Here is a 12,802-nt window from a genome sequence, read left to right as displayed (position 1 = left end):
ACAAAGGCAATGTTTATTATTAAGAAGTTTCTAAAAAACATTACCTCCAAACTTGCTCAGATTGTGTTTTTTTCTAAGGCCCTCTTTACCTTTTCTTGTGTCCACAACATTCATGCAGCTTCTCCCTTTCTTCCGTGGATTTCCGTCTCCTTCATTTCTTTGACACGTTGGCTTTTTTTCACTCTGATTTACACATCCTCCCTGCATCCTATTTCAGCACCTTCTTCCTTTCCTTCTCCCTCTTTCACTTATTCCTCATTCTGCCTTGCATCCTGTCAGTCCCCTATGCTGCATTTTCAGATACTGTTTTTGTTAATATTTGTGATGGTTCCAAGATGCCCATCTAGGACGGAGCTCCTGTCTATAGTGGTCAATGGGAGCTTTGTTCCAGATCTCAAAAGCCTCAGTGTTGTGTCACCCAGAAAGCTTGAGTAATTAGGTGTTATTACTATCGTAAGATTTGTTTTTTTCATTCTCTCACCTGTGCTCCTGAGTGGTGTATTTGAGCAATTCTGCAAGCTGCAGAGGGTACTTGCAGATTTTCTGAACGGGCGTGAGAAGAAAGCCATCAATGGCAATGTCAATCATCTGCTGAAGCAAGCGACAGGCCTCAAAGAAGTGACGGTATTTGCCCTGTTTCATTAGTTTGGCAAGTTCAATGCAGGCACTGGGATGATTGTTACAATACTCTGAATAAATAGCAAAGCCTTCTTGCTATAAAAAAAAAAAAGTCAAAGCTTTAACTAAAGTATTTGTCTATAAAGGAGGAAAGATATTTTTGTAACATCTATTATATCTAATTAAATTAATTAATCCATTTCCTATATTGTTTCCAGACTGATCAGCCTTGAAACTATGCAGAAATCTACTTTGTAACTGTCAAAACTATGTACCTTCTTTGTAAGAACACAGAAATAGAGGCCTCCATTGAGTGAGGATAATCAAACCCACTTTTAGAAGTACTTTTCTTTGGGAAGACAGCTATAGGCTTAGCAAGTGTCTATCATGAACTCACAGCCTCTTTCCCCACCACCTTCTTTCCTTATTTTCTTTAGGAAGTTTTTGCATGCACAATATGAGATCACTGCAAATAGTCCAGCTTATCTGTGGTCATTACAGTTTTGAAAAGGAAACTTAAAATTGTGTACAAAGTTACATGCTTGCTAAAGATGAGGAGAAATCTAAAACAATTAAATAATTCTTTAACTGTAAATTATTTTACATTCTAAAATGCTACTTATACATAGTTTAGTATTTGATAAGCACTTGTTACTAAAATCCCCTCCTAACATGGTAATTCAGCATTTTGTTATCATATTTTGTTAATTTCATAAATAAAATCAACTTTTGCAACGTACATGTTGAAGAAAACATGACCCTATTTCACTTAGATGAGGTTCTTCTTTGTTGTACTGTTTCTCAAGATCCTTCAGAAACTTCCTTTGGAACTTGTAAATATCTTCAATATTTCCAAAAATGGTGCTTAACTGAGCTGCGGTGAACATTCCTGTATGTTTGCGACACTGCCGAATATAACCCTGGAAATGAAATAAAAAAACCTCTTTAGTTTGAAGATGTGAAAACAGGTCCTACCCTGAACAAGCCCATTTGAGCTGGCAAAACCCCTGTGACCTACAGGCAGGTGAGTGATTTCCCAGCCATACACACTCACATGGACATGCAATTTCAGATTTGCATCTGAACTGTTTACACATTGGTTCTTGCAGTCCGACTTCCGTCTCACAGTACCGTAAATGAACCAGAAACCTGCAGAGTGTGTAAAGCCCATTCGCATCTCCTTGTTACACCTACCCGCCAGGCTGGAGGCAAGGCCGGTGTAAGGCCCGTGCATGCTACTACTTTAGCTGCCGCGCTTTTTCATAGCAATTTCTCTGTGCCATAACAGTTCTTCTCTATGTGGATAAGAATAAACCCTAAAACAATTAACACAAGAACAATTTCTACCAGGGCTAAAGTACTGGTTCCTTAACCAGTAGGTAAGTAGGGCACAGTCTAAGCCAGAGAAGCAAAATGAAGAATGTATTATAACGCATTCAGAATGCTGCTGTTTGGTAAAATCCGTATGGTATTGGCAGGAGGTAACAGTATTGGCAAGACCGCACATGAAAATATAATCACTTTTCCAGTTTTTTTCTCTTTACTTTTAAGAACACCACAGGGGTCCAGTTCACTTTATTCGTATCCAGTGTTAAGCAGATACACAACTGAGTCCTCCAGTTTTAAAATGTCCTGGGAGCAAATTCTGCTCTGCCATCAGTAACCGACATGAGATTGCATCGGCATTCACATAGCTGAGAAGCAAAGGTACGATCGAGGGCCTCTTAGGGCTGAAACACGCAGCAGCAGCTGCCACGCACAGCCGGCACATCCTCAGGTACCTGTCCCACAAAGCTGAGCGTGGCGAGGAGTATACAGTGCAGGGGCTGAATATCCAGGAATAGCTGCTGTGCTCATACTCTCATATCAGCTATGGCGCCGGGGTACAGATGAGTGCGAAGGTTAACTGGTATGATAGGGGTTATCTGCCAGGCTCCTCCGTTTAGCTGCTTTCAGGCGGGTTTCCCCCAAATTGCTTTGGGAGCAAACAGCTGTAAAAAGCCTTCCAATTGCTCCGGTGAGGTTTACCAGGAAGCGACCCTGAATATTGCTGGCACTGTAATAAATATTCCTGTCTCCTCCACAGCCATCTGCTCTGAGAGCTATGAAGTGGCTACGCTGCAAGCCAGCTACCACATTTAGTACTGTTAGGAGGATAACTCCGACAAGGAAAACTAATGCCTGTGCAGCTCTTATAATGTGGACTGCAGACACTTCTTGAATGTAAAATGTTTTTCTGGGTATACTCCAGCTTCATGATCCTGACTGCACCAGCCCTAGTGATTCATTCTAGTGCAGAGCCTGCAAATTTGGATTACTATGTGCAGTAGCTTTTCCGGCTTAGTCTTACTTGAGTATATTTTCAGCGTTATGTCCTGCTTGCACCACCCTACAGATTCACTTTGAGGAAAGCAGACCACCTCTACCCCACATGTTGAACATGGAGCATCACTTCTCTACTAGGAAAATGTGTGTTTGCTCTCTTGTACTAAACTCAAGAGGCATGTCAGATTTTAAAAAAGGGGTATAGAATATATGCATTAGATAAAAATAATTATTAATATCAGTCTAAGAATTAATAGGTCAGTAAAATATGAAAGTCATGTCCTAGAACTCAGCTAACCATGGCAGCGACACAGCTGCGTGTACAAATTCCTCCCTGATCTTTTAGGCACACAGTCAAGCTTACTCACTTAAGTAAATAGTGAATCTAAATGACCAAACTTACATTTTAATCTTTTGAAATTAGCCAATTAGCAACCAATTTCTGTCTTTTTGTTTTCCCTTTTTTCTTTCTTCAAAATGCATAAAGGCCTGATCTAAAAACAAAAAAAAAAAAAAAAAAAAAAAAAAATTTCCAAAAATACCGCTGTCTTGTCTACTTTGTTGTCCATGAACGAATCTAATGATGAGTGGTGGACTAAAGGATGACAACATGACAAATACAGAGAGAGACCTAGCAAACTAAGGGTACAAAGAATATTTTGGTAGGTCGCTTAGCACCCTTCTAGATGCTAACCACAAATACAAGTCAAATACAGGTCAAATGCGTCACAGTCCACATCAGAACAGGCAAACTTCAGTGAAAAGTATTAAGAAGCTTCTTGTCCAAGTGTGAGCCTCCAACAAAATTTGAACAAAAAGCAGAACCCTCCCCATTTTATGGTTCAAACAAGCAAGGTAGTTCTAAAACACCTTTAAAGACTTCTTCATAGCTACTAAGCATCCAGCAAAAATCTCTTTGCTGGAGAAAACAAAAAAAAATCTCACCCAGCAAACATTCTCTTTGCAAGTTACTTTCAAGAAGTTTTGTCCCTGAACTGTAATTGATTTTATTAAAGTTACTGAAAGTTTTCTATTTAAACGAAGTGTTAAAAAGTTCTAAATAAACTGGACTTCCTTCTCTCATTATTATGGAAATAGCAGTCAGATAAGCAAAGCACTTTTTCCATGTCAAAAGTGGAATGTTTTTTTTTTAAAAAGGAAGCAGTGCCTTGTGGCACCCGGCAGAGAGGAAAGCCATAACAGGACACAAGAAGGGTCTGACTGACAGCCTCAGAAGTGCAATTGGGAATATTTTGATATGAGAAACCACTCCGGTTCTCAACTTATGTGGGATGTTTTGTTCACATTAGGTCAGCAGAATGCCCTCAGGTTAAAGCATGTACCTCACAGATGTCCTTGAGATGCTTGATATAGACTCGTTCTGTGTTCATAATTTCCTGTATAACGTTGGTTCTCATCTGATCCTTGTTTTCAGCTATTTTCTGACGATGCTTGCTAATATCTGCATCTTGTTCTTCATCCTGAATACTACTACAATTTTCTGGCACTTCTTCCTGATTAACTCGCAGCTGCAGCCAGAACAAACAAAACAAACTAGAGTTAAGCAGCAAACTTTTACAAAATGTGATAAAACTGTTACAAACTTCTTACAATTAAGAGAGGACAATTAAGAGAACAGAAATGTTCCCATTCTTACCTTATAGAGAGGGTTCCACAACAGGATTTATTTCATTGTACCCACTGCATATTCAAATAAAGTGTTGAGATTTCTGTCTGGTTAAATACATGGCTTTCTACTCACAGTATCTGAGAGATACCATGTTGTGTTGCCTGTGTATTTTTCAGACTTAAGCTTATTTCTGACCCTTACTAATAATCTGTACGATGTGGATAACAGCACCTCATTTTTCAGCTTTTGTCTGATTGCCCATGTTGGCTGGAGATCTAGGAAGGGCAAAGGCAGGAACCATCTCTTGCACTTTGTGTAGTACTTCATACAGTGTAGCCCAAGCTTCATTACAGGCTCTCAAAAAGTACTTTAAATTAATTTCTAAAACATAGTTCGATTTTATACCATTCAAGAGTTAGACTGTCATTAATCTGGCTGAGTTCTGACTGGGGAGTCCAGACTGTGAACCAGATTCCTACATGTTGTGATAATAAATTAAGCCCTATTTTACCAAGAAATCCCTGCAGCATAGCTTTCCCCACTCCCTCATGAAAACTGCTGTGTCCTCTCCGTATGCACTCCTTGCTCCTGGTTGAGCCTTCTGCTGCGCTCATTTCTGCTTGAGAAATTCCTTTGGTTACAAAAGGACCACACAAAGAAAGAAGCCAGAGTAAAACGTGTCAGAGGAGCTAAGGGATCTTGGGGTGTGAATCTCTATTGCTATTTTCCTTGTGAAGTCATTAGGAGTTACACCACTGATGTTCAGATACAAAGATGCTGAGGATCAGGCCCTTCACTTAAATGTAATGCCATGACCATTGCTGTTGCGCTCTGCTGGGAATCTCACGTGACAATGGTGCAAAAGCAAGAGAGTTACTCACCCTGACAAAGCTAGCTGGAAACCAGGCTTCCTTATCCTCGTTTCTTCCCCACCACCAGTCTTTGTTGGAAGCTTCTAGGACTCTAATGACATCTCCAGCTTTGAAGCCCAGCTCTTGATCATCCATAGTCACATGGTCCCAGAGAGCTTCTGCATAGACAATGCTGCCATCGCTTATCAGCTGAGATGGGAAGAAAATAAGGTTGTGAAGGACATAAGATAAGCAATGAACTGTTTATAAATTACTAAAAGATCAAAATACCTCACTAGGGTGCCCATGATTACTCCTATTACAGGATAAAACTAAAATTCTGGATTTTCAGAAACCTATGCGTATATTTATTAGTGAGAACAATTAGAGTCCTACTCCAGGGCAGTTACATAGGCTAACGAGTTACACTCCCAGTGAAGTACTAGTCACTGTGCTCTTCCCTTGGCATCTGCTCGTGGGCCCTGCCAGAGACAGGACACCACGGCTGCTGGATTCTTCGCTATGCTGGCTACTGCCATTGCACTTTTTATTAATATGAAACCTCAGACCTGTGGAAAATACCACCATGCACCCACCCCCCGTCGTTACAGCAATGCAAAGCCCAGGACGTTACCTCATTAATTGCTAGCTGTTCCCCTCCGGGCTGCAGGTACCTGGGAGTGGCTTGGCAGAGCTCCTCGTAACTGTAATCTTCCTCACTGCCATTGTCGTCGACTAAGGCCGAAGATTCAGTCCCACCATCTGCAGCAACTAAAACAAAGGTGCAACAGCTGTTTGCTTCATCATTTTTATGATTCCCCCAGAAAAACAATGCAAGAGGAATTGCTGAGAAGTTGTCTTTGTTGTCACGAATATAACAATAACAACAGAAGTGGAGGGCAACAGAGCTCTCAGGAAAACCCGTTTTCCTCCATTAAGTAGTTTTTACTCTTCGGAATTTTTCTCATTTAGCAGCTGACGAAACTGAGAAATTCTCCTTTTTGTGTGCAAAAAATAGAACCACAACCATTATTTATTTATTGTTTACCCAGAGGAAATCTCAAATGACCTGAATCAGAAGGGAGGTCTCAACGCCATTTCCCACATGGCAGATGAGAGAGCTCCAATGGGCCCCCGGCAGTCAGAGGGGGCCGCTGTCAGTCCCAGGCTGGGTGCCGTCACATCGCCACATCCCCTGCAGGGATGTAACGACCCAACACCTCCGTGCCCACCCACCCGTGAGAGGCGTGGGCAGCCCACGCCACAGCCCCTGCTCTGAGCCGGCTGCCGCCACCTCTCCCACGTGCTGGGGGAGGCTCCGGCAGCACTGAGGTACCTACGGGGAGGCCCAAGGGGATGGGGAGTCTGGACTGAGCACGGTGTAACTGCCTGAGAAAAAACTTGTTCTAATTGCCCCAAATCACAAAAAATTCTTGGTTTGACAACTGTACATTTTCTGACTAAAAAGGCAGCTTTGTAAAGAAATAGAGGCCAGAACTAAGATGGGCTTCATCTTATTACACAGCCACATAAACCAAGAGAAGCATCATGTAAGTGACTGTCATTATGCACATGTAAATCTGCAGTTACTGTATAAAACTGTAAAACGCATTTGGGGTACATCACCGGGTGGTAGATCCTTTTGGCAATCATCTCTGTACTGGCAGATGAAGAGGACTGGGGACTGATCTCTGGACCAAGTAATACTGACTGACTCACGTCCACACTGCTCAGTGCTAGACCCTTTCAGAGCAGGTTTGCCTTTGAAAGCTGGCTGTAATGTTCCAACAGATCAGGGGATGAGCTAGTAATCAAGAAGTGTTCATGACCAGTGGCCCAGTGCTTGAGTGCACTCTCTGGTCCTTGTTAATTTATGCCTAAAGATTTACTCCTATGGCAGGCCCAAGCCGTGAATAACTAGAGAGTCTGAAGATCATACAGTGCTCAAAAATCCAATAAAAAATAAAAAGTAGAAAATAAAAAATTTAAAAAATAAAATTCAGAATGGGCTGCTCGCACTGAACTCCTTTTCTAATGGTTACTGTGTCCCAGATAAATTGCCATGCAGCCTGCAGAGCATGTCTCTCACTCCCAAGTGCCTGGGAAGGGACCTTTAAGCGGAGTTATTGAACCTGCCACTTCCACATAGCAGCAAGGCCGAGCAGCAGGGCCCTGACCCTGCCTCTTCTCTGCCCTGCTTCAAGCCTGGGTACCGCCTGCCTGCCGAACTCTGGGCTCCGGATGGGTGAGAGTCGCAAAGAGATGACTCCTGGCTTTACTCCACACACCTACACAACTAACAGGCATGCCGCTGCCTATCCGTTATTTACCTTATAGGGACAAACAATTCAACCCCCTCCTTATGGGCACTCATACCATCACTAGCATCTTTGGTCATTTGGGTATTAATTTGCAAGAGAGATCAAAGCTGATTACTGCACAGATTCACTAAAAAACTTGGAAGATTTTTCTTTCCTTTAAAAGTGGAAAAATATGGCACAGTCTTGATGTAACAGAAGACAGCTATTTGACTGTTCTCTTCTACTCCCCAGCATTTTACATATACACTTACATTAATGGTATAATCTGCCTAACCAGGGAGGATGCAGAATCCCTATCTAAAAACACAAAATTTTTTTTTCCCTACAGACTCATAAATCTGAGCATTGATAAACTTTTAAAATACATCTTGTGAAACTTACTGGAACTGCTTTATTAAAAAAATCTGCAAATAAATAATTCATTAAATCAATTTTTAGCTTATAAAGCAACACCAAAAAAAATTAATCCCAGTGATCCTTTATACACCTCCACTACTATCAGTACTGTCTGTTGATTTGTTCCAGTAACAACGGCACATCAAAATAACCTAATTCATTTGGCTCCAGATGAAAAATTACTGCAATTTTGGGACTGATAACTGTTCGTTATTCTGTACCAAACCAACACGCTTACATTGTTTTCATTGTTAGACTCAAGCAAAAATCAGTCGCTTGCATTCTGCATCTATTCCTCTATTGTTTACAGACAGAAATATCAGAGGTAGGGGTGGGCTTTCCTGATCGCACCAACGGGATGCAAAAACTTAAAAGACAGCCTGGGTCTGATTCTGATCTCCTAGCAGCTTTGTCACCAGTGTAAGGCTGCAGGCTCCCATGGATGACACAGTATAAGTGTGATCAGAATCAGGCCCCCTGAGTGCCACAGTTAATCAGTTCAATCTAAAAACACTGCAAAAAACAGCAAGAGAGAGAGCATGTTCTACTCATACATACCCATCTGAAGGCTCTCCAGGCTCCAAAATCGTGCCATTCCCCCCCTGGCTACCATGCTGCCGTCAGACTCAACCCCAGGGCAAGGGTTTGACCTCTAACAGGTGATGCTTGATCCTAAAGGGCTGGTGGAGGATCACAAAAGGCTCTGAGCTACCGACAGCGCAGAGAAACAGCCTGTTCGCTGCCTTCAGCTCCCAGCTGTGCCTCCGAGGCCAAGCGCGGCTGGGAACTGTGACCTCTAACAGGTGATGCTTGATCCAAAAGGGCTGGTGGAGGATCACAAAAGGCTCTGAGCTACCGACAGCGCAGAAAACAGCCTGGCCGCGCGTCCTGCCTGGCTGCCGTGAGCTCACGGCTAGCTGACATCATGGGGTGCCCTTAGGGAGGAAGTTCCAGAAAAGAAACAAAAACCTGGCTGCCTGGCCCCGGCCGCGCTGTGCCTGCAGCCGCCTGCGCCGCCCAGACCGCTCCCAAAGTGCCTGAACATCTCGAACGCAGCAAGCCAAGGAGTACATTTGTTTTTCATTAAAGCAGCTTAATGCGATTTCGATCTATATTCAAATGACTGCAATTCAAAGGGAAAGACTATTTGGATGGGAGCTGGGAGTTCCTTGTATTACAACACTGTTCAGAGTATTGGTCTATCTTTGTTATATTATACTGGTTAAAATTCCAGTAGAAGTACACAATGAAGGTATTTTTTGCATGGCTATTAAAACTTCTCTTGCTTCACAGGCAAATGCTGTATCGTTATTTAGGGCACAAGCAGACAAAGTGTTAAGGCTGCAGCAGACTGCTCCCAGGAAAAGAGGGGAGGACGGAGACATTTTCTCACTCAAACTACAAACTTAATTTAGCTCCTCCAGAAAATAGGGAATGAAGCAGGAAAGCACCCAAATAGTCCGGCTTTCACTGGGACTGACCCAGCCAGAGCACAACCTTATTCATTCACCATCGGCCAGCGTTTACCACCCGTACATCTGCGTCGTTGTGCAGTGAAGCTGCATCAGTTCATGCACTGGAAGCAAAGGCAGGAGCTGCTCCCATCAGCAGAGCGCAAAGCCTGCTGCAACCTGTGCTTGTACACAGCACTACATTTACGGTTTGGAAAGCTCCATAATATTTATGGCTCATTCTTTACCTGCAAACTGCGTTGCTCAGCTGAGCCTGTCCTTTAACTGGGGACTGCCTTCACCAGGGACGTGTTCACAAAACCCTGGAGGCATTTCTGCACACAGCGACCTCTCAACACCCACTGAAATCACATGGTTTCCCCTAGCGCTGCCTCAGATGCAGAAGGAAAGGCCAAACATCGCCCTGCAATACTAATGCCATCTTCCTACAAAAATCCAGACTGTGCTGCACTGCACAGGAGACTGATAGGAATGCTGTTCTGAATCCCCAAACTTCCCTATTATTTCTTGCTGCAAGGACACTTGTTGGATAGCACAGTAAAAACAAGCTACCACATATTATAAGATGTTTATACACAAACTCACACATTTTTCTCGGCACAAATCATTAAAAAACCACAACCCAGCAAACATAAGTGACGCCGAAGTGCTGATGATCCTGGGACCTGCAAGTGAAGGCTTCACGCTTTTAATCAGCCAAAGCACAAGCTCTCTGTCATGTCAAACCCCTACCCGTAGGGGAAAAACAGCTGAACTGCCAAAGGAAAATGAGATCAAACCCCACACAGCTCTTCTAGAAGACACTTTAAAAACAATCTCTGAAAAACAGTCATTTGGTTTGCTTTTTGCAGAATGGAACGGACTGTGTGATTTTGCCCGAAGACTAACCCAGTGCCACTGGGGGATGCTGCCAGGGAGGAGGGGATCTGTTCTCCCTCCTCTGCACGGGCACATCTAGCGACTGTGCAGCCACAAACTGAACCACCACAAAAGTACTCGTTTGGGGTGAGCTGGTGGCGGGTTCGTTTCCTCGCAGGATCAGCCAGGGACAGGAGGAGGCGCAGGCTGTCCTTTGTAGTGGCAGTCCACAGTGACCCTGTCCAAATGCATGCCGAGCTGGCTTACCCACTGTGCAGGGCACTCTGAAAAGGCTGTGGGTAGCACATACTAAAATACTAAAATTAAAAGCTAGTTTACCCGCCTCAAGAAAATCCAGTTCTAGATACCCCTCTGGTATCATAGGACCCTCTACCCTGGAGCAAACCAAAGTTCCCCCGCACCCACTGCTCTGAAAGCAGCCAGTAGCAGATGCCCAGGTAATAACATAAAAATAGATGAGGCATGTAATGGCATTTTTCTGATGTACTTTCCTAAATTCCAGCTATCTGCAGATCAGAGTCAGATCCCTCCTGGGGCAGAAGTGATACCTTTGTGTTTAATGAACTGAATTTTTCAAACCACTTTCTGAATTTCTGTAAACTTTTGGGATGTGAAATATTATGTGTAGCATTTAGTTTCATAGTTCAATTGTATAGAGCGTGATGAAATAAAACTATCTTTTATTTTGAACTTGCTATCTGATGATTTCATTTGGTGCTCTTTAGTTCTTACATTATTGGAAACAATAACTATTATCTGTTCATTTTTCCTATGCCAATCACTTTTATTCCCCTATTGTCCTTTTTTCCAAGTTGCAGAGCCCTAGCTGCGTTGATCATTCCTCACACAGAGACACCGAGTAGGTTTTCTTGTCCTTTTGCGTTTCTCTGTATCGTCCCCTGTAAAAAAATGCCTTCTGAAGTGGAACAGAACGGGGAGATGGCCCCCACATGCCACACCAGTGGCACAATTGAGCCTTCTGTTTTGTTCTCTATTCCCTTCCTACAAATTCCTGCCCTTTTATTTACTGTTTTGACTGTTACTATGCACTGAACTAACACTTTAATTACCTGTTAGGATTGCAAGAACTCTTCCTGAATGGCAATATCCAGGTCAAAGTCCATTCTTCTGCAAGCATACCAGGCTCGTGTTCCTCCATGTGCGCTACCTTGCCTTTATCAACACGAATTCACCTGCCGCCAGTGCAGTACGTTGTGTCTCGGTATTGTGAAATCCTTCTGCAACTCTGTTCAAGTAGCTTGTGCTTTGACTACCGTGAATAATTTAGCACACAAGCAAGAATTACTTCATTCTATACCTCCCTTCCCACATTAATTGTGAAGACACTGAACATCTGACTCCACTCGTGAGCTCTCTCCTTAGGAAAACTGACCACTTTCCTCCTCTCCGTTACTTAGTGCTTACTCACTTGTTCAAGCATGGGAGGATCTTTGCTCTTATCCCAGGCCTCTATGAAGAGACATTTGTAAGAGATCATCAGAGGCCTTTTGGAGATCCAAGTAGCCTGTACTTACTGAATCCCCTTGGTCACATCATCAGTGATTTTTTTCAGAAAACCTAATCCATTTGTGGGGCACAGCTTCCCTCTACATAGGGCACATGGACTCTTCTTCATCATAAGGGTCCACCAGTCTGTTGATGTTACTCTCTGTTATAGTTTCTAAGTCCTAAATACGTTCTTTATACATTCTACATACTATTATGTCAGACTCAGTGGTCTACTGCCCACTGACACTTCTTTATAAATGGTTATCCCATTGCTGCCTTCCTCCTTGTACCGAGGTAATTTTTGAGGAATGAATTCCATGCTGAGGGAGTAGCTCAGCAATGTCATTCTTAAATCCCTTTAGAAGTCTTGATTCTGGCAATTTGTTACTATTCATTACTCTAAAACTTTTACTGACATTTTGAGACAGATCCTTATCTAATTTGAGCTCAGGTTTTATTTCTCAGTCACTTACATTGCCTGCAAACTGTCTGGTAGTCTACCAGGTTCTCATATTTTTTAAAAAGGACATAGTTTTTATATCTTTAGCAAATTGTTTCTACGTTCCTGTAGCTTTACATCAAAATTGCTAGAGTTTGGGTTTTTTTTCTATTTGGATACAATTCAACAATCTGAAGGATGCCTTATTTCTTCTGATAGATTCTTTTCCCCTGTGTTTAATGAGAGAACCCTTTTCTGGTGTTTCCAAATTCTGTTTTTACAGGTGACATGAATTTGCTCTAAGGATCTAATATGCTGTCCTTGAACACTCTCTGTGCTGCCTGCAAGCATTCAACACCTTT

At 42.7% G+C, this 12,802-nt stretch overlaps 1 protein-coding gene across 2 annotated transcripts in view; it reads right to left on the bottom strand.

Moving 5' to 3' along the window:
• SPATA13 (spermatogenesis associated 13) overlaps positions 1–12,802 on the bottom strand; it is a 49,743-nt gene that overhangs the window by 12,432 nt on the left and 24,509 nt on the right. Inside the window, exons 1-6 of one of the 2 annotated variants that reach the window (XM_009290242.1) lie at positions 8,700–8,771; positions 6,059–6,195; positions 5,455–5,634; positions 4,287–4,472; positions 1,359–1,538; positions 482–714 (exon numbers count right to left, since the gene is read on the bottom strand). In XM_009290242.1, the coding sequence (XP_009288517.1) occupies positions 482–714; positions 1,359–1,538; positions 4,287–4,472; positions 5,455–5,634; positions 6,059–6,195; positions 8,700–8,754 (971 nt within the window). In that variant the 5' untranslated portion in view covers positions 8,755–8,771. Of the gene's footprint in view, positions 1–481; positions 715–1,358; positions 1,539–4,286; positions 4,473–5,454; positions 5,635–6,058; positions 6,196–8,699; positions 8,772–12,802 lie in introns of those variants that run through there. The other variant, XM_009290241.1, reaches the window with a different exon arrangement.

The sequence above is a fragment of the Aptenodytes forsteri genome, unplaced genomic scaffold (assembly GCF_000699145.1).
Source record: "Aptenodytes forsteri isolate BGI_AS27 unplaced genomic scaffold, ASM69914v1 Scaffold155, whole genome shotgun sequence".
Taxonomy (NCBI): Eukaryota; Metazoa; Chordata; class Aves; order Sphenisciformes; family Spheniscidae; genus Aptenodytes; species Aptenodytes forsteri.
Note: the sequence above shows the minus strand (reverse complement) of the source record. Positions and strands in the feature narration are given on the sequence as shown.